The 21912-nt window shown below is 44.4% G+C and overlaps 1 protein-coding gene and 1 long non-coding RNA gene across 5 annotated transcripts in view; both read right to left on the bottom strand.

The window, feature by feature from the left end:
* Positions 1-12807, bottom strand: part of LOC115197532 (receptor-type tyrosine-protein phosphatase beta) — a 42575-nt gene extending 29768 nt beyond the window's left edge. Inside the window, exons 1-7 of one of the 3 annotated variants that reach the window (XM_029759161.1) lie at positions 12649-12807; positions 11594-11998; positions 7365-8632; positions 6051-6327; positions 3809-4123; positions 3265-3525; positions 1301-1564 (exon numbers count right to left, since the gene is read on the bottom strand). In XM_029759161.1, coding sequence (XP_029615021.1) covers positions 1301-1564; positions 3265-3525; positions 3809-4123; positions 6051-6327; positions 7365-8632; positions 11594-11998; positions 12649-12700 — 2842 coding nt within the window. In that variant the 5' untranslated portion in view covers positions 12701-12807. Of the gene's footprint in view, positions 1-1300; positions 1565-3264; positions 3526-3808; positions 4124-6050; positions 6328-6434; positions 7091-7364; positions 8633-11593; positions 11999-12648 lie in introns of those variants that run through there. The other 2 variants (XM_029759160.1, XM_029759162.1) reach the window with 2 other exon arrangements.
* A 2761-nt stretch (positions 12808-15568) lies between these two features.
* On the bottom strand, positions 15569-20056 carry LOC115197536 (uncharacterized). Of its 2 annotated transcripts, none has more exons than XR_003879025.1 (3): positions 19931-20056; positions 19761-19834; positions 15569-16539 (listed from the first exon to the last, which is right to left on the bottom strand). It is a non-coding gene; the product is annotated as an uncharacterized LOC115197536 (long non-coding RNA). The 2 variants fall into 2 exon arrangements; XR_003879024.1 differs by having other exon boundaries at positions 19771-19834.
* Between the last annotated feature and the right edge of the window lie 1856 nt (positions 20057-21912).

Below are 21912 nucleotides of genomic sequence, written 5' to 3'. Positions count from 1 at the left end.
GAGAGGAGGCAGTGTAAAGGGAGGAGGGCGAGAGGAGGCAGTGTAAGGGAGAGGGAGAGAGGAGGCAGTTGTAAAGGGAGGAGGGGAGAGAGGAGGCAGTTGTAAGGGAGAAGGGAGAGAGGAGGCAGTGTAAAGGGAGGAGGGAGAGAGGAGGCAGTGTAAAGGGAGGAGTGCGAGAGGAGGCAGTGTAAAGGGAGAAGGGAGAGAGGAGGCAGTGTAAAGGGAGGAGGGAGAGAGGAGGCAGTGTAAAGGGAGAAGGGGAGAGAGGAGGGCAGTGTAAAGGGAGGAGGGGAGAGAGGAGGCAGTGTAAAGGGAGAAGGGAGAGAGGAGGCAGTGTAAAGGGAGGAGGGAGAGAGGAGGCAGTGTAAAGGGAGAAGGGAGAGAGGAGGCAGTATAAAGGGAGGAGGGAGAGAGGAGGCAGTGTAAAGGGAGGAGGGCGAGAGGAGGCAGTGTAAAGGGAGGAGGGAGAGAGGAGGCAGTGTAAAGGGAGGAGGGAGAGAGGAGGCAATGTAAAGGGAGGAGGGAGAGAGGAGGCAGTGCAAAGGGAGGAGGGAGAGAGGAGGCAGTGTAAAGGGAGAAGGGAGAGAGGAGGCAGTGTAAAGGGAGAAGGGAGAGAGGAGGCAGTATAAAGGGAGGAGGGAGAGAGGAGGCAGTGTAAAGGGAGGGGGGAGAGAGGAGGCAGTGTAAAGGGAGGAGTGCGAGAGGAGGCAGTGTAAAGGGAGAAGGGAGAGAGGAGGCAGTGTAAAGGGAGGAGGGAGAGAGGAGGCAGTGTAAAGGGAGAAGGGAGAGAGGAGGCAGTGTAAAGGGAGGAGGGAGAGAGGAGGCAGTGTAAAGGGAGAAGGGAGAGAGGAGGCAGTGTAAAGGGAGGAGGGAGAGAGGAGGCAGTGTAAAGGGAGAAGGGAGAGAGGAGGCAGTGTAAAGGGAGAAGGGAGAGAGGAGGCAGTGTAAAGGGAGGGGGGAGAGAGGAAGCAGTGTAAAGGGAGAAGGGAGAGAGGAGGCAGTGTAAGGGAGAAGGGAGAGAGGAGGCAGTGTAAAGGGAGGAGGGAGAGAGGAAGCAGTGTAAAGGGAGAAGGGAGAGAGGAGGCAGTGTAAAGGGAGGAGGGAGAGAGAGGTTAATGGAGGTGTTCAATCAGCCAGATCTTCATTGAAGATGCATAGGTGAAGTTACGGATTATGGTGCACATTAGTATTTCCTGGCTTTTGACCAGCCCTAAATTTTCACTTAAAACAGTTTTGATATGGAACTAGATAGGCATAAACTTAATCTGAGGTATGACATTGACCCTCCAGAATAACTTACCAGTTCTGCCCATGGTCACAGCCTCAGTCATCTGCTCTCCAACCTTTGACCTTATAGACAACTGATAGGATCGTCCAGGGGTCAGGCCGCTGAAGACCACCTCTGTGGCATTGGGTGGCAGCGTCCTGTCCTGATCGGCTGAATCCAGGGTTGCAAGGGAGACCAGGTATGCATCCACGCTGCCCATAGCTGTGACCCAGGAGGCCCTCAATGAGTCCAGACTGCCGTTGTTCTCCAAGAGGAGGTCTGACACCGCCGCGGGGACTAGGGGAAGAAAAACAACACGTGACAGAGTCTGGTCTAGTGGGAGCACTGCTGACTGCGGGCGACACATCCCTCTTAGCCATTTCCATTTGAGGGGGAGTTTCAGAAACCTGAAAAGAGGGACTTTTTTATTCTGTTTTTTTTAAGTTGATTGAGAGGGATGTATTAGAGGGAGGTGACAGCAGGTGTTTTTAGACACTGACACCTTTCGAGGACAATTGTTCCTGTCCAACTCGAAGGACCATAAAAAATAAATATTCTAGCATTGTGTTCAGTGGCTGTGCAGTGTATTACTGGCTAGCTGTATTTGTATGGTGGGTTGGTTGGGAGGGGAAGGAAGGAAGGCCTTGATTGGCAAGCCAGCTGCAGACAGAGGAAGGGAAGGGTGGGATAGAGAAGCCTAAAATATCTTGGAAACAACGACAGACAGAGAGCATGGCCATGGTGGTGGTAGTGACTGTATAAAGAGAAGGGTGCAGTGTTGGAAAGTTAAACAAAGCCCTGCAAACTAAGCCAGATTCATGTGTGAGAAACATTCCACCCTGAACCTGTATTAAACTCAGTGACATTGAAGCCCTAGGAACTCTACTCCTCCTTGCTGGATAACAAAAGCTAAGCAGGAGTAGACTTGGTTAGTGGTTGGATGGGTGAACACTTCAACCAAAAAAAGTATCAGTCTTACTATTCCAACAGGTGAATTTCAGAGTCCCTACCATAATATCTGTGAGGACTGTCACAACTTGTTACCTTACCCCCCAAACAGAACTAGCATGACATTTCCTCTGTGACTGCTACCTTACCTCCCAAACATAACTAGCATGACACAGTTCCTCTGTGACTGTTACCTTACCTCCCAAACATAACTAGCATGACACAGTTCCTCTGTGACTGTTACCTTACCTCCCAAACATAACTAGCATGACACAGTTCCTCTGTGACTGCTACCTTACCTCCCAAACATAACTAGCATGACACAGTTCCTCTGTGACTGTTACCTTACCTCCCAAACATAACTAGCATGACACAGTTCCTCTGTGACTGTTACCTTACCTCCCAAACATAACTAGCATGACACATTTCCTCTGTGACTGCTACCTTACCTCCCAAACATAACTAGCATGACACAGTTCCTCTGTGACTGTTACCTTACCTCCCAAACATAACTAGCATGACACAGTTCCTCTGTGACTGTTACCTTACCTCCCAAACATAACTAGCATGACACAGTTCCTCTGTGACTGTTACCTTACCTCCCAAACATAACTAGCATGACACAGTTCCTCTGTGACTGTTACCTTACCTCCCAAACATAACTAGCATGACACAGTTCCTCTGTGACTGCTACCTTACCTCCCAAACATAACTAGCATGACACAGTTCCTCTGTGACTGTTACCTTACCTCCCAAACATAACTAGCATGACACAGTTCCTCTGTGACTGTTACCTTACCTCCCAAACATAACTAGCATGACACATTTCCTCTGTGACTGCTACCTTACCTCCCAAACATAACTAGCATGACACAGTTCCTCTGTGACTGTTACCTTACCTCCCAAACATAACTAGCATGACACAGTTCCTCTGTGACTGTTACCTTACCTCCCAAACATAACTAGCATGACACAGTTCCTCTGTGACTGTTACCTTACCTCCCAAACATAACTAGCATGACACAGTTCCTCTGTGACTGTTACCTTACCTGTGACTGCTTGTTTGTAGACAGCGTTCTGAAGGCCTCCAGCCTCAGTCACCACAGTGACAGTGTACAGTGTCCCAGGCAAAAGGTCATTAAGGATGTGGGAGGTGACACTACTCTTCAGGGTGACGTTCCTGACCAGGCTGCCCTGCTGCTCCCTCAGCAGCACTCTGAAATGCTCTCTCCTGCCTGGACCGGGCTGCCAAGAAACACTCAGGCTGTTGGAGGAGGCCAAGAGCTGGAGGCTGCTGATGGCTGAAGGAGCTGGGGGAAAAATACAAAGTGGTCAATGCCAGTGAGCAGCTTGTTGATGTCTAACAAAGTAACAAAGTAGATCAGGGATTTCTATGTTATCCAAGTCCAACAAACATGGAGCCACTGAAGTGAGTATAGGAATAGGGGTATGGTAGAATGACAGTAGAATATCATACACAATTTGTTTATTATAAATATCAGGTGGACAGCACATTGGGTGTAGAAGACCTGAAAATGACATGCAAATAGAGGACCAGTGAAACCACATAACAACAGCAAGATGGTCCCTCACCTGTGGTTGCAGTGGCCAGCACTGGTGGGGCAGTTTTATTCCCAGCTATTGCCACCAGGCTGAGGCCATAGAGGGTGCCAGGGGTGAGGGCGGTAAAGCCTGACTGAGGGACGGCAGTGCCCATGATGCGAGTATTGCGGGTCGCTCCTGTTTTAGTGTCCTGTAGTGTGAGCTCATACCAGTCGACCAGCCCGCGAGAGCGAGGCCAGGATACATGCAGGCCTGGAGAGCCACCATGACCCTGACTAGGACTCTTATACTGAGCTGCCTGGACCTGGTCTGGTAGGACGTCCAACCTGGATGGACTAACCGGATCTGGGGGAAGGAGAGAGAGAGAGAGAGAGAGAGAGAGAGAGCGAGAGAGAGAGAGGAGAGAGAGAAAGTGAAAGAAAGAGAGAGAGAGAAAGGGGGAGAGAGAATAGAGGAAGGAGAGAAAGACAGAGAAAAAGACAGAGAGAATGTGTTAGTATTTTTGCTATAAATAATATGATAGACAACAAAGACATCCTTTAAACAAGTGGCCAAGGGGCCAGCATCTTGCCAATATTATATAAACCTCAATTAAACATCTTGATATTATACAACTAGGAGAAAAGTTAATGAAGAATATCTGTATCCTGTCTTTGTGCTTCACTGAAAGCCCGTGATGGCTGCCTGCGATGGAGCAGAGCGATAAGATTGTTTTGGTTCTTTAAAGAATGTGGCGATTCGCTGGGAGACCTGCGTGCATCTTGAGCGAGAGAGCGAGCTTTGACAGGAAACGACAAAAACAAAGACCAAATGGAGAGAGAGGAGCAGAACAGGGTAAGTGGTGCCCCCCACAGCTCAGCAAATAACTTTGACCCTTTCTTCATAATGCTTCCCCTCTGAGGGCCCTTCAGAGCAACCCCAGGAATCACATTGGCTAATCAGCAAAACCCCAAGGACATTATCCGTCCAATCCTAGAGCCACACTGGGGCTCTTTACAAGACCACTACTGTATTACACAGTAACTACATTGTATCTGTAAATATAAAAAAAATACTGGATAAAGTCCAAGTGATTTGGCAACCACTGAACTGTTAATCTTGAGGATTTCATCCTTCGTAGGCTACTGTCAAAAATTGAAATTTCAAGGTTCACATACAAAGACCCAAGAAAAAAAATCTCGGCCACACTTTGAATGCAAAGTTCTGGAGTGCACTGTAGTCTAATCTATTTGTCCCATGAAAACAAAACATGGAGGCCTCCTGTATCCGTTAGTACAAAGAAACAATGCTTGGCGGGAAGTGGCTCTGGGGAGAAGGAGATCTGTCTGGAAACAAACACTTAAGATTAGATGCTCTGCATTGTTACTGACCTCTACTGTTACAACCTTAGGTGATTGGAGCAGCAGTGTGTTCCAGAACTTCCCTGGTTCTAATCTAGAGCTGTGAGACCAATGACCAGAGGGGTTCTCTGGCTCCAAGTTCTTGGCAGGACATTCTAAGGTTGTGGCCTTGACAATGTTCAAAGGATTTTACAAAGGATAAAGTGTACTGGACTTCAGCGGTGTCGGCACAAGAGTTCTCTATGTTCTTCATTTTCAAAGCGATGCACAGAATCTATTCAGTGCAACATGGTTCAATACTGGGCAGAACAAAGGCTCGACCACTGTAAGCATAAATCAAATAATACAAAAGGATATGATATCATGAATGAACATATACAATTTCAAGCCATTTCCCAATACATCAAATATTACCGTAAAATTATATGAAAGCTACATTCTAAATGTTGCTACATACAATTTATGTATCAACTTTTGTGCAATAAAACACCAACAGAAAGACAACCAAAAGGAGCTGTTGGAATAAATGAGATGTTTACAATACATTAGAACCTAAGATGTCCTAATATGATATCATATGTGTTAGATGTATTTAATGATGGCGAGTTTACGCTATCAGAGGAGTCATGCCACTACTAACTGTTTGAAGTGGTTCTGACTGCCAAATTCGATATCTTTGAATTAATCAGGTGTAAAACTTCATCTTTAACGAAATATAATCATTCGAATATCATGATCAACAATAGAAATAGACTAAAATCAACAGAAAACATATATAGTGCATGATACTGGGGAGGGGGGGTTCTGATATTGTAGGACGTTTAAGATGAATTAAAGTAAATTTAACAGTCTAAAATACATTTAGAATAGAATAACATTAAATAGGTTAAAATATAACAGAAACGAATTTTGGTTTATAACACTTAGCTTACCTGTTCTCACTGATACGTTTCTCCTCTCTCCATCAGTCTTCGATATCACTTCAAAGTGGTGTAAGGTCCCAGGTTGTAAATCCCTTATATCGCAGATATACACATTACTATACTCCCCATATTGATCACAATCCGTTATATCAGAACGACTATTCTCATAAAACACGGTGAAATTACAATCTTCTCCTGTTGTTAATAATTTGAGTGCAATAGAATCCGTCCTGGCGCTGGTCTCTGTCAGGTTGACTGAACATTTGACAGCGTTAGTGGTCTCGGCCTGAAACGAACAAAAAAGTGGCAACATGTAACCAAAAGATTGGCTAAGCAACAGTAGCCAACAAGAGGAAAATAATCAAGGTTAAATTGACTTTATCCATGACTCACCTCGACACAACACCACCATAAACAAACGATCAAAATAATAGTTGCACATCTGAACATTGCGGTCGTTGATTTAAATCCGTTAGGGCAATAAATAATATTCCAAAAAATTAAATATATACCAACATTGGTTGTCATAATCGGTCCATAAAATAACAATGTATATTTATTTTCTGAATTTCACAATGGCATGTTGGAGGCGGCTACAGGGGTGGCACGTGCCTAACCAAGCATGGCATCTCGTTGTGATTTTGTGGTTGCCCAAAATCTGTGCAATGTAGACCACGCACAGTCTCTTCCCACGCTACCATCTCGTAACTTTCAATCTCTAGTCCACATTATTTTCCTACACCCTTCCTCAATGCTCAGGCTGCACCATCACCGGCGTCAGGTAGACAGACTGCTCAGGAAATTGATTCCATATCAGCATCTACTTCCGCCCTCTATATACACTTTTTCTAATACCTACAGTAGCCTAAGTTCCTATCAAATAGTCTGTCTACTTGCTCACTGCCTTAACTTTCACTTGAGTCTGGACAGCAGCACCTTGAGCAGCCTCCTCTCCCTGTGATACCCCACCCTGCTTTCCTTCCTGCCTGCCTGCCTGCCTCTCTGCCTTCTCTGTCTGAACAACTTTAGGTCCACTTAAACAAACACCCATAGTATACAGTAGGTCAAAGGGGCATGGCATGGGTGTAATTCATAGCCTACTATTGTGATTGCAGAATTTTCTCTTTTGAAAGACTATTTGAATATGACTAATATATTCTATATTACTATTTGCCATTACTATAGCACTTCTTTCAGAAGGTCTGTTCCAAGCTTCACTGCCTTTAACGTCCCTTGTAAAAATATGCATGCAAATATGATTTTGAGCATTCTTTATGGAATCGATTGAAATGTTAATTTCAAGTGACTGTCGTCATCACGCACCTGTGGGATGGAGATCAACTCCATGGTTGTAGTCGGTACTGTAGTAGTTGTTGTTGGAGCTGTAGTTGGTGTGGGTGTGGTTGTGCTAGTTGTGGATGTGGTTGTGGTACTTCTGGGTGGAGCTGTAGTAGTTGTGGATGTGGCTGTGGTAGTTGTAGGTGGGTTTGTTTTAGTTATGGGCGGTGTGGTATAGGTTGTGGGCGGGGCTGCTGTAGATGTGATTGGAGTGGTATTGGGTGGAGTTGAAGAGGCAGTAGGTGGGGCTGTAGAGGTTGTGGGCGGGGCTATTTTCATTGTGGGTTTTGCTATAGTCTTTACTGTTGAAAAGGTTGTGGGTGAAATTGAGGATGTTGTGAGCTGAGTTGAAAATGTTGTGGGTGGGGCTGTGGCAGCATTGGGTGGGGCTACTTTCCTTGTGAATTTGGCTGTAGTCTTTGTTGTTCTGACAACAGTAGGAGTTGTAGGGGCAGCGGTTGTTGTAGTCAGCACAGTTGTGGTTTTGGTTGTAGATGGAACCACAAACTTTCTGGGGGGTACTTTCCTAGTTGTGGGAAATGCTGTGGTACTGGTAGGTGTGATGGTAGCATCATATTTAGTGGTTGAAATAGAGGACGATATAGATAAAGCAGCAGAAGTTGTGACTTTAGCATCAGAGGTAACGACCACTACCGCAGAAGTAGCTGCTGAGTCTGTTTTAGAACTTGTGTTAGGCACTGAGGAAATTGTAGAGGAAACCACAGTCGTAGTGGTAGCTGCAGTTGACACCATCTCATCTACATTAGGTGTGGTGGAACTGGAAGTTGGTTGGTTTACTGATGGAGTCTTGGCTTCGTTCCTCGAGTCGAGGAGGGCATTTTCGGTGGCAGCACTCACCGTTTGGTCCATGGCAGAGTCAGTTGTGGACAAAGCAGGACTGGATGAGAGAACATCATGGCTGTGGTTGAGAACTGCCCCTGATGTTGTGACGGCCGTTGAGATGGAACTTGGAATGAGACCCATCGTGGCCGTCCTTCTTGTCCGAGGCTTGATGATGTCATTAGTGTGAGTCGCCACCACAGACTTATATGTCGCCACCCTATTGGTCGATGTGACCGGGACTCTTAATGTAGAGATCTGCCGGGTGGTCCTACTATGGGTCCTCATAGTGTTTGACGAGGAGTGTGTGTTTATTATTGTTATAGGGGCTGTTCTGATGGCGTGGGTGTTTGCCAAAGGTTGGTGTGTGGATGAACACATTGTGGGGGTTGGGGTTGAGATGGTGGTGGAACCTAGAAGAAAGAGGGGTTATTGTGACTAGACTTATACACATGGTTGTAATATGATTGGATAACATTGAAATAAATTGAAGATAATGTACGTGTTCCATAAGTAATAACTCTAACCCAGCCCAATTGTTCTTAAATGGGAAATGAAAGAATTTGACCCTAAGTCCCAGATACCGCTGTGCTTTGATGTGGGTGTTTCCTCCTAAAAGAAACACACTGCATGCTCACAATGCCTTATCAATATGTTAAGAACATGGTAATAGATAGTTTATTGTCATGTTATTCATCTTTTTAACAAAAAAGTTAAATTAGGTGAAATAAATAGCTGGGTATTGGTTTTATTGGTCCCACTTTATTTGGATAGTCCATCTGTAGATGCTGTACAGACGAACTATCTGTTGATAAGCAACTGACTATGTTTATAAGCAACTGCTTGCTAAGGTTATGGTTAGGGTAAGGGTTAAGGTTAGAGTTAGGGCTAGCGTTAGGGTAAGGGTTAAGGTTAGAGTTAGGGCTAGCGTTAGGGTAAGGGTTAAGGTTAGAGTTAGGGCTAGCGTTAGGGTAAGGGTTAAGGTTAGAGTTAGGGCTAGCGTTAGGGTAAGGGTTAAGGTTAGAGTTAGGGCTAGCGTTAGGGTAAGGGTTAAGGTTAGAGTTAGGGCAAGCATTAGGGTAAGGGTTAAGGTTAGAGTTAGGGCTAGAGTTAGGGTAAGGGTTAAGGTTAGAGTTAGGGCTAGCGTTAGGGTAAGGGTTAAAGTTTAAGTTACGGCTAGCGTTAGGGTAAGGGTTAAAGTTTAAGTTACGGCTAGTGTTAGGGTAAGGGTTAAGTTTCGGTTTAGGATAAGGGTTAGGCTAAGGGTTAAGTTTCGGGTCAGGATAAGGGTTAGGGTAAGGGATAAGTTTCGGGTCAGGATAAGGGTAAGGATTACATTTCGGGTCAGGATAAAGGTTAGGGTAAGGGTTAAGTTTCGGGTCAGGATAAGGGTTAGGGTAAGGGTTAAGTTTCGGGTCAGGATAAGGGTTAGGGTAAGGATTACGTTTCGGGTCAGGATAAGGGTTAGGGTAAGGATTAAGTTTCGGGTTAGGATAAGGGTTAGAGTAAGGGTTAAGTTTCGGGTCAGGATAAGGGTTAGGGTAAGGATTAAGTTTCGGGTCAGGATAAAGGTTAGGGTAAGGATTAAGTTTCGGGTTAGGATAAGGGTTAGGGTAAGGATTAAGTTTCGGGTTAGGATAAAGGTTAGGGTAAGGATTAAGTTTCGGGTCAGGATAAGGGTTAGGGTAAGGGTTAAGTTTCGGGTCAGGATAAGGGTAAGGATTACATTTCGGGTCAGGATAAAGGTTAGGGTAAGGGTTAAGTTTCGGGTCAGGATAAGGGTTAGGGTAAGGGTTAAGTTTCGGGTCAGGATAAGGGTTAGGGTAAGGATTACGTTTCGGGTCAGGATAAGGGTTAGGGTAAGGATTAAGTTTCGGGTTAGGATAAGGGTTAGGGTAAGGGTTAAGTTTCGGGTCAGGATAAGGGTTAGGGTAAGGGTTAAGTTTCGGGTCAGGATAAAGGTTAGGGTAAGGATTAAGTTTCGGGTTAGGATAAGGGTTAGGGTAAGGATTAAGTTTCGGGTTAGGATAAAGGTTAGGGTAAGGATTAAGTTTCGGGTCAGGATAAGGGTTAGGGTAAGGGTTAAGTTTCGGGTCAGGATAAGGGTAAGGATTACATTTCGGGTCAGGATAAAGGTTAGGGTAAGGGTTAAGTTTCGGGTCAGGATAAGGGTTAGGGTAAGGGTTAAGTTTCGGGTCAGGATAAGGGTTAGGGTAAGGATTAAGTTTCGGGTTAGGATAAGGGTTAGGGTAAGGGTTAAGTTTCGGGTCAGGATAAGGGTTAGGGTAAGGATTAAGTTTCGGGTCACGGTAAGGGTTAGGGTAAGGATTACGTTTCGGGTCAGGATAAGGGTTAGGGTAAGGGTTAAGTTTCGGGTCAGGATAAGGGTTAGGGTAAGGATTAAGTTTCGGGTTAGGATAAGGGTTAGGGTAAGGGTTAAGTTTCGGGTCAGGATAAGGGTTAGGGTAAGGATTAAGTTTCGGGTCAGGATAAGGGTTAGGGTAAGGGTTAAGTTTCGGGTTAGGATAAGGGTAAGGATTAAGTTTCGGGTTAGGATAAGGGTTAGGGTAAGGGTTAAGTTTCGGGTTAGGATAAGGGTTAGGGTAAGGGTTAAGTTTCGGGTCAGGATAAGGGTTAGGGTTAGTAGATAGCTGAAATGTTACTGATTGTCTGTAGATCACCTACAGATGGACTATCAAACAAATTAAGTGTTACCATTTTATTATATGTGATAACAGGTGGCCTGAATAAACTTTTAGTGTAAATTAACATTAAACAATACCAGTTAGGCTTACATTGTAGCAGGTGTAGTTTTTATTTTTCAAGTGTGAAATTGATAGCCTCTTCTATGTCCCCTGTATGGCCATTAAGTTCACAGGAAGAACACTGCTGACGTTCTTCCTGACTGAGTGAGTGGGCTGATAAAACACTTGACAACAATGTGCAGGAAAGTCAGTATCAAGAGTGTCATCCTCTGCTTTCCTCAAGCATTCACACCATACCAGTGTCAGACAAGTCCAAAGTCGACACGGTGCAAGTCATTTAGATACAAATCTTATCTGTGTGATAATTCAGATTTTTTTAAATGACAATCCGCTGCATTACTGTAAACTAGGTAAATGATGTCATAACGAGTTTGTTGGGTCCATGTAGAGATACTGTGACTACTAATTCTGTAGTTGGGCCTTATCATTTTACAAGACGTTCTCTTATCAAACTTCAGAGGAGGAAAGACAAAATATCCATAAAGTTCAAGGCTACTATATAGGCATGCCTACTTATAATTGATGTATGGTAGTTGAATGCACAGAAATATATTATTATCTGAATTGCAAACGAACAGAAGACATGCAGCCCAATTCCTCAGTACTCACCTTTACGCGGGCATAAATGGGTAATCACCTGTCTCCCTCCAGAGTAGATTTCCTCATACTTAGTCCAGTTGGAATAACCCTGGTCCCCTCGGATCACAACCCGTATACCTTGTTTCTTCAGGTACATGGGCTTCTCCGCTAAACCGAAAGTTCCTCGTTTGTCGTAGCATTTCCAAGCAGGTGCGCTGTCACAGTCTCTGATCGTGGCCAGGCGCGCGTGTCGAGGTATTGCACTACTCGGGTTGGCCCAGAGACACTTGGCTGATTGTATGTGATGCAACTTCATATCTTTCGTCCATTCCCATTGTTGATAGAGACTGGTGACATTGCATTTGCCGAGGATCACAGTCGTTTTGTGGGTTGACAGGCATAGTTTCTTTGGTGTGTGAGCAATAAGGAAACCGTCTAAATGGGAGATACAAAGAGATGGTCAATAGCGGGGGACTAACAATCATCGAAAGGCTGAAGAACTAGTGCCAAATTATTCATATTTTGAAAGCAATTTAGTAATGTAATGTTTTAAATGCACAAGGCCCAACATTTCTCAAATACCTACGGGCTACAAAAAGCTACAGGCTTACAGAAATAGTTTCTAAACATTTCCCATGATTATGTTAAATCAGTTCTCAAAAGGCAACATGTTTTATTCGATTACAACTAGTACTTTTCTTTGGTTGTAGCTGAATAAAATTGGTAAAATTTACGTTATTGTTATTAACGAATAATCCCTCATCTCAAACCTGAGTGAATGTATTAGGTTTAAGCCGTCCGTTAAATACGATCATGGTCAATATGAGGTAAAATAAAAATGTTCTTTGACAAAGAATAAACTCTTTATTGTTACAGTGAGATAACCTACTCTTGTCATAATATTTGGAATAACCACAATCAAAAAAAATCGTTGACTGACTGACCCTTCCCTGTATAGACAAGGATGAACTAAAGTTTCCGTTGTTGACTATCTTCACGCACAAGAAATGTGGTTATTACACTACTCTAATAATCAGCAAGTTAATTAACCGACCTCTTCACACTTTAAAAGACAGACTACTTACTTGTCGAATAGCATCGAAAAAGTATAAAGATAACGAAAAACAAAGTATCCATTTTAGTCTACAAGTTGTAACGGTTTAACGCGTCTGCTGGATTCAGATGAGTTGAGTCGTCGAAGGGAAGTTGCCTTCTGGGAAGGACAAAGTCAGTGACCAGCGCTTCCTTCTATTCAATTGTTTTTGTGGTTTCATATTAAAGTACCCTTCAGCACTGGACATCGACAGGGAAATGCTCTTCTATCGGAAATACCAAAGAACATCGCAGATGTTTAAGTGTTCAGATAGCAGGCAAACAGATGCAATGTGGGGACAGGTTTATATACCCTGGATAGATGGTATACGATGCAATGGCGGGACAGGTTTATATACCCTGGATAGATGGTATACGATGCAATGTGGGGACAGGTTTATATACCCTGGATAGATGGTATACGATGCAATGTGGGGACAGGTTTATATACCCTGGATAGATGGTATACGATGCAATGGCGGGACAGGTTTATATACCCTGGATAGATGGTATACGATGCAATGTGGGGACAGGTTTATATACCCTGGATAGATGGTATACGATGCAATGGGGGGACAGGTTTATATACCCTGGATAGATGGTATACGATGCAATGTGGGGACAGGTTTATATACCCTGGATAGATGGTATACGATGCAATGTGGGGACAGGTTTATATACCCTGGATAGATGGTATACGATGCAATGTGGGGACAGGTTTATATACCCTGGATAGATGGTATACGATGCAATGTGGGGACAGGTTTATATACCCTGGATAGATGGTATACGATGCAATGTGGGGACAGGTTTATATACCCTGGATAGATGGTATACGATGCAATGGGGGGACAGGTTTATATACCCTGGATAGATGGTATACGATGCAATGTGGGGACAGGTTTATATACCCTGGATAGATGGTATACGATGCAATGTGGGGACAGGTTTATATACCCTGGATAGATGGTATACGATGCAATGGCGGGACAGGTTTATATACCCTGGATAGATGGTATACGATGCAATGTGGGGACAGGTTTATATACCCTGGATAGATGGTATACGATGCAATGGCGGGACAGGTTTATATACCCTGGATAGATGGTATACGATGCAATGTGGGGGACAGGTTTATATACCCTGGATAGATGGTATACGATGCAATGTGGGGACAGGTTTATATACCCTGGATAGATGGTATACGATGCAATGTGGGGACAGGTTTATATACCCTGGATAGATGGTATACGATGCAATGTGGGGACAGGTTTATATACCCTGGATAGATGGTATACGATGCAATGTGGGGACAGGTTTATATACCCTGGATAGATGGTATACGATGCAATGTGGGGACAGGTTTATATACCCTGGATAGATGGTATACGATGCAATGTGGGGACAGGTTTATATACCCTGGATAGATGGTATACGATGCAATGGCGGGACAGGTTTATATACCCTGGATAGATGGTATACGATGCAATGTGGGGACAGGTTTATATACCCTGGATAGATGGTATACGATGCAATGTGGGGACAGGTTTATATACCCTGGATAGATGGTATACGATGCAATGTGGGGACAGGTTTATATACCCTGGATAGATGGTATACGATGCAATGTGGGGACAGGTTTATATACCCTGGATAGATGGTATACGATGCAATGTGGGGACAGGTTTATATACCCTGGATAGATGGTATACGATGCAATGTGGGGACAGGTTTATATACCCTGGATAGATGGTATACGATGCAATGTGGGGACAGGTTTATATACCCTGGATAGATGGTATACGATGCAATGGGCGTGACAGGTTTATATACCCTGGATAGATGGTATACGATGCAATGTGGGGACAGGTTTATATACCCTGGATAGATGGTATACGATGCAATGTGGGGACAGGTTTATATACCCTGGATAGATGGTATACGATGCAATGTGGGGACAGGTTATATACCCTGGATGGTATACGATGCAATGTGGGGACAGGTTTATATACCCTGGATAGATGGTATACGATGCAATGTGGGGACAGGTTTATATACCCTGGATAGATGGTATACGATGCAATGTGGGGACAGGTTTATATACCCTGGATAGATGGTATACGATGCAATGTGGGGACAGGTTTATATACCCTGGATAGATGGTATACGATGCAATGTGGGGACAGGTTTATATACCCTGGATAGATGGTATACGATGCAATGGCGGGACAGGTTTATATACCCTGGATAGATGGTATACGATGCAATGTGGGGACAGGTTTATATACCCTGGATAGATGGTATACGATGCAATGTGGGGACAGGTTTATATACCCTGGATAGATGGTATACGATGCAATGTGGGGACAGGTTTATATACCCTGGATAGATGGTATACGATGCAATGGCGGGACAGGTTTATATACCCTGGATAGATGGTATACGATGCAATGTGGGGACAGGTTTATATACCCTGGATAGATGGTATACGATGCAATGTGGGGACAGGTTTATATACCCTGGATAGATGGTATACGATGCAATGTGGGGACAGGTTTATATACCCTGGATAGATGGTATACGATGCAATGTGGGGACAGGTTTATATACCCTGGATAGATGGTATACGATGCAATGGGGGGACAGGTTTATATACCCTGGATAGATGGTATACGATGCAATGTGGGGACAGGTTTATATACCCTGGATAGATGGTATACGATGCAATGTGGGGACAGGTTTATATACCCTGGATAGATGGTATACGATGCAATGTGGGGACAGGTTTATATACCCTGGATAGATGGTATACGATGCAATGTGGGGACAGGTTTATATACCCTGGATAGATGGTATACGATGCAATGTGGGGACAGGTTTATATACCCTGGATAGGGTTTGAGGCATTGTGGGGACAGGTTTATATACCCTGGATAGATGGTATACGATGCAATGTGGGGACAGGTTTATATACCCTGGATAGATGGTATACGATGCAATGTGGGGACAGGTTTATATACCCTGGATAGATGGTATACGATGCAATGTGGGGACAGGTTTATATACCCTGGATAGATGGTATACGATGCAATGTGGGGACAGGTTTATATACCCTGGATAGATGGTATACGATGCAATGTGGGGACAGGTTTATATACCCTGGATAGATGGTATACGATGCAATGTGGGGACAGGTTTATATACCCTGGATAGATGGTATACGATGCAATGTGGGGACAGGTTTATATACCCTGGATAGATGGTATACGATGCAATGTGGGGACAGGTTTATATACCCTGGATAGATGGTATACGATGCAATGTGGGGACAGGTTTATATACCCTGGATAGATGGTATACGATGCAATGGGCGTGATGCCTAGCTACCCAAGTTTGGAATACTGACAACATAAGAAAAAATGACAGGAACATTTTATGATATTTTTCAGTGTTGACATTTTATTATTTAGTGTAAAGCCAACAGCACATCACCAAACCCAGTTATTATCATATTCCAAATTCCCTTTCATATAGGTCAATTATTTGTTAATGTCACAATATCCAAAATGCTAAACTTAGACCTAATTCAAAACAAATCTGGAAGACAATTAGAGTTATTGTATTTTTAATGCATTGCAATATTGTTGCTGTAACAGATGTGTTCGAAGTCATCTTACCTGGTAAAGTAATTAACAGAGTAAATCATTACATAATACAGCTATTTACAACTGTAAATGTACCAGTTATTTTTCTGGTATGAGTGACAATGTCAAATGATTACTATCACTAGTTCAACCCAATGTGCCCACAGTGTTCCTCTGGCCTCCTCCAGCTGACAGACAGTGATGAACCTCATAGCTTCACAGACTTAAATCATGCCAGTCCTACACACAAACACAAACTAATACATATTACTATTGGCCTATGAGCATGAAAATACAAGGCAGTTGAAACATTGGTAAGGTATCTCTATGGGTGACAACACAAAACTGAGGAAACCAAACTGCATATGCTTCCATATTTTGTTTACATTGATTATGAAAGGGTAATAGAGAAAGGGATGGACTGGGAAGTGGTAGAGAAAGGGATGGACTGGGAAGTGGTAGAGAAAGGGATGGACTGGGAAGTGGTAGAGAAAGGGATGGACTGGGAAGTGGTAGAGAAAGGGATGGACTGGGAAGTGGTAGAGAAAGGGATGGACTGGGAAGTGGTAGAGAAAGGGATGGACTGGGAAGTGGTAGAGAAAGGGATGGACTGGGAAGTGGTAGAGAAAGGGATGGACTGGGAAGTGGTAGAGAAAGAGATGGACTGGGAAGTGGTAGAGAAAGGGATGGACTGGGAAGTGGTAGAGAAAGAGATGGACTGGGAAGTGGTAGAGAAAGGGATGGACTGGGAAGTGGTAGAGAAAGAGATGGACTGGGAAGTGGTAGAGAAAGGGATGGACTGGGAAGTGGTAGAGAAAGAGCGAAAGAATGAAAACTCAGAATAAAGGCTACAACACTTGGAGAGCCCCAGAGAATCTTCTGGGCCAGCAGAGTTTTGGGGCCTTCGCTCAGGCTCTGCTCTTTTTTCCCGGTCGTATCTCCAGTAGGAGTGGGTCCTTTGTGGGACAGAGCCCTTAATCAACCCCCTCTTTCTGACCCCCCCCCCCATCTCTTTCCCCTGGGGAACACTCTCCCCCCTCCCTAACATCCTGTGCTAGTCAGGGGAGAGATCTCTCTCTCTCTCTCTAAGCAGGACATCTCCTCCACCCTTCCTCTACATCCTCCTGTCAGCCTCCATCAACCATACCTTCAACCTTCAAATGTCACCGACACATGAAGCACTAACCTGTCCTGGACCTTCACTCATTGGCACGTTGTTAGAAAGCTCACATTTGTTGAGTTTTTTTAATCTAATTTTGAATCCATGTATTGTTGCTTATGAAGGGGTCCAAGACAGAAAAAGTTAATAAGCAGTGATTCTTACAGAAACTACTGCTGTTACATATCTGAACTAAACCACAACAACCCACAGACACCCAGCACTGCAGTGCCGAATTCTGCTTCACAACTTTTTAAAAGAACCTAAGAAACTCAATCAGACCCGCTTTAGCCGCCATCTGCATAGCGGTTGTTTTGGCGGTGTCGGAGGTGGAACTGCGTTTAGAGATGTCAAATCCACAAGCAGCTCCGTGCATTAAGGCCAGTTAAGGCTATCGTGGACACTGCCATTGGACGCAACAAAACCACACCCGACTATAATCCAACAAATCCAATGCAATCCCATGAAGTTCAAACACTCGAATTAGACTGACAGGCTACAATCCCCTCATCCAAATGAACATCAAAACATGCATTAGCCTCACATCAACGGTTTGACATTTGAGAGTCATTATTTCTACCATGGATAGAGCCAACACAGTCTAGTACCGTTTTGAACTAACGCAGGAGGGATAATAAGGAAAGGAGTGGTTTGTGACAGACAACAGCAGCCACTCCCCGATTCGTCAGCTCATACCACAGTTACACCTCCATTACCACCAAAACATCAGCTATACGGATCCGGCCAACGCTGGTTAGCGCTAGTTAACTGCTCAATCTGATTGAATCCAGGCCTAAAGGCTGTCACTCCTCTAAAACAACATCCACAAACCAACCAGTTTACAAAGACAGCTTCTATTGTTTCAGCGAACTAGTCGGACATCATTTCAAACCGAAAATCCTTACCCTTACCATCTCACTCACACTCACTGTAACACAAGGTCACAAATCTGGACCTACATGGCATCTGTCTGTCTGTGATTTGACCAGTTATTTGTGTGTCCTCTCCTCCCTTTTCCGGTATGTTCTGGTCGGGTCCCTAAAGTCCCACTATGGTTTCCTGCTCATCTCTGTGTCTCATCTCTGTGTCTCATCTCTGTGTCTCATCTCTGTGTCTCATCTCTGTGTCTCATCTCCGTGTCTCATCTCTGTGTCTCATCTCCCTGTCTCATCCCATCTCATCTCCCTGTCTCATCCCTGTCCCCCCCCAACACACAAAAAAACACCATTCTGCACTAACTGTAATTTTTATTCAGACATTTGGAACAACTCAAATAAATAATCAAAACATTTAAAACTATGTAAATAGAAATATATATACAAAAATAATACTCATAAGTATCAAAAAGAAGTAACAAAGACAAATAGAAACAAATTGTAGTATATAAATACAAATAAAGAGAATGTAATTATTACACTAGGTGATAATTATTACACTAGGTGATAGTGTAAAAATTAAATTCTCTTTATTTGTATTTATAAACTACAATTTGTTTCTATTTGTCTTTGTTACTTCTTTTTGATACTTATGAGTATTATTTTTGTATATATATTTCTATTCTATTTATTTTTAACAAAAAAACACAAAACTAAATTGCACAAATCCTATATCACACAATACCCAAATAGAATAACACTTATAAAGAAGAGAACCTGATTATTACACTATTGCACTTCAAACAAGAAACACACAAACTAAATTGCACAACTAATTGCATTAGTACTGTACAAAGTTAGAGGTGCGCTATTTGTTAGATTCCCCTGCCCCCCCCCCCCACCTCGGGCTTCCAGTGGGGAGACGTGAGGTCAACCTACCCCTGCCCCTTCCCCATCTCGTACTTCTGAGTGGGAGACCTTCCCAGGCAGTAGCCTGCCTAGCTCACAAACTACAATCAGGGCGCCCACTCCGACTAGATTAATTGACCCACAGTCCCACACGATGACATGATATCATTGACGTGACGTGCAAATGAGCGATAGAAAATCGATCGCACAAATGTCACCATTCAGAATATTTTTTACATAATAAAAAAAAAAAATTATGCAGGCGCCCCATGCCGGCTCGGCAAGATGCCACCCTGGGCGGCTGCGCATGTCGCCTATGCCTAAATCCGCCACTGCTTGTGTCTCATCCCTGTGTCTCATCTGTGTCCAGACTGACACAAAATCACCCCTCTGGCAGGTATGCAGCTCAGTTTAGTCGATCACAACATGCTGTTAATGACAGTGAGCTAGGCTGTAGTATTAGTTTCAATAGAGGGATGAGAGTACAGTAACAGAGAGAATGTTGTATGATAGCAAACCTTGACTCACGATGGTGATGCGTTTGTAAGGTACTCTTATCCGCCTATCCCTTATGCTGCAAAGGGAGAAGCACCTGTAAAAAATTAAATCATATGGTTATTTTTACAACTAAAGTCCTTTGTAAAACATATTTTCAAATGATTTCCAAAAGTAAGATAAAGCAACATACCTACTTCTTGAAGTGTGTCTTGACACAGTGGCTAGTGTGGGATATTGGCTGGTCTGGTCTCTCCAGGTCTCATGCTACTTGTCTCCTCCCTGTCGACCCATTGTGTTCTGCCTGGGAGAGCAGAGAGCTAAGAGGTCAAAGAGACTGTGGTGGGTCCCGGTCCCACGGGGCCAGATAAACGGAGGGAGAGGGTGGGGCCAGTGCAGTCCCTATGCTGAGCCAGTGCGGTCCCTGGGTGCCCCCCTCCTCCCTCCCTCCCTCCCTCCCGCTCTCTCTCTCTCTCTCTCTCTCTCTCTCGCTCTCTTTCTTTTCCCCTCTTCCTCTCTCTCTTTTGTACCCAGCCTTGCCAGTCTGTTCCTGCCACTCTAGTGCCAAGGTCTAGAGATAGGGCTGGATAATAGCATGCTGTTCCAGAGCCCAGAAGGCTGCAAGATATAAGCACAATGAGTTAGATTAAAATGACATGCTTTTATCCCGCTCAGTGTTGAAGCATGAGTAGAATTTCTATTCATCTTACTTCTCTAGCTAGGGCCCTTCACTACACACTCTCTGCACAAAATGGATGGATGGGAAGATTTAGTACCATTTCGTGTAGAGTGAGCTTGTATACTTAACCTCATTAGAAATGACCCTGCTGCTGATTGATCGGAAGTTCCACCCTCTACAGGAAGACATGCTGTGTAACCCTGGTCTGTCTACATTGACCCCAGAGCTCTGGACTCTGGACTCACAGACTCACAGACCCCCAGAACACTAACTCTAAACAGACAGACAGACAGACAGACAGACAGACAGACAGACAGACAGACAGACAGACAGACAGACAGACAGACAGACAGACAGACAGACAGACAGACAGACAGACAGAGAACCCAGACTACACTGTTCAAGTTGTGTCTACAGTTTCCCAACTTGGTCCTCAACCCCCAGGTGTTGCACATGTTAGATACCAGCACCAGGCCAGTGAGAGAAGCAGCTTGATGCTCAGTGGACTAGTTGATACCAGCACCAGGCCAGTGAGAGAAGCAGCTTGATGCTCAGTGGACTAGTTGATACCAGCACCAGGCCAGTGAGAGAAGCAGCTTGATGCTCAGTGGACTAGTTGATACCAGCACCAGGCCAGTGAGAGAAGCAGCTTGATGCTCAGTGGACTAGTTGATACCAGCACCAGGCCAGTGAGAGAAGCAGCTTGATGCTCAGTGGACTAGTTGATACCAGCACCAGGCCAGTGAGAGAAGCAGCTTGATGCTCAGTGGACTAGTTGATACCAGCACCAGAACAGTGAGAGAAGCAGCTTGATGCTCAGTGGACTAGTTGATACCAGCACCAGGCCAGTGAGAGAAGCAGCTTGATGCTCAGTGGACTAGTTGATACCAGCACCAGAACAGTGAGAGAAGCAGCTTGATGCTCAGTGGACTAGTTGAATCAGGTATTACCAGGTGTGCTAGAATTATTTGTTCTATTCACCCGTTGAAACCTGGTGATTATGTCCAAAAACTGGAAGTCCCTAAGGACTGGGATGGGAAACACTGGAAACACCATCCACATACAATGCTATGGTGGTCCAATAACAAAACGGTCTGCAGCTGTCTGATTACATAAGTGATCAGGCTATCGGGGCCCTGTGATTGGGCAGACCGTCCCTTCTCACTCCATATTATTTCAACTAGTCCTCCTGAACTGGTGGGGAAGAAAATGAATCATATCCCATGTTAACCTTGACTCCAACTCCCTCGCAAACTCACCCGTGCATGCTCACTCACACACACACACGCACGCACGCACGCAGGCACGCACGCACACTCACACGCACGCACGCACGCACGCACACACACACACACACACTCCCGTTTGCTTTAATGTGAGTCATAAAGTGCTTCCTCCTTGTCACTCAGTCCGGCCCAGGCAGGGTTTGGCTGCTAGCAGGAAATCTCCTTTCCTCTGCAATTAGCCATTTCCTGGATTAATCAGAGCCTGGTGAC

The sequence above is a fragment of the Salmo trutta genome, chromosome 7 (genome assembly GCF_901001165.1).
Source record: "Salmo trutta chromosome 7, fSalTru1.1, whole genome shotgun sequence".
Lineage (NCBI taxonomy): Eukaryota > Metazoa > Chordata > Actinopteri > Salmoniformes > Salmonidae > Salmo > Salmo trutta.
This window is presented reverse-complemented; position numbering and strand designations above follow the sequence as displayed.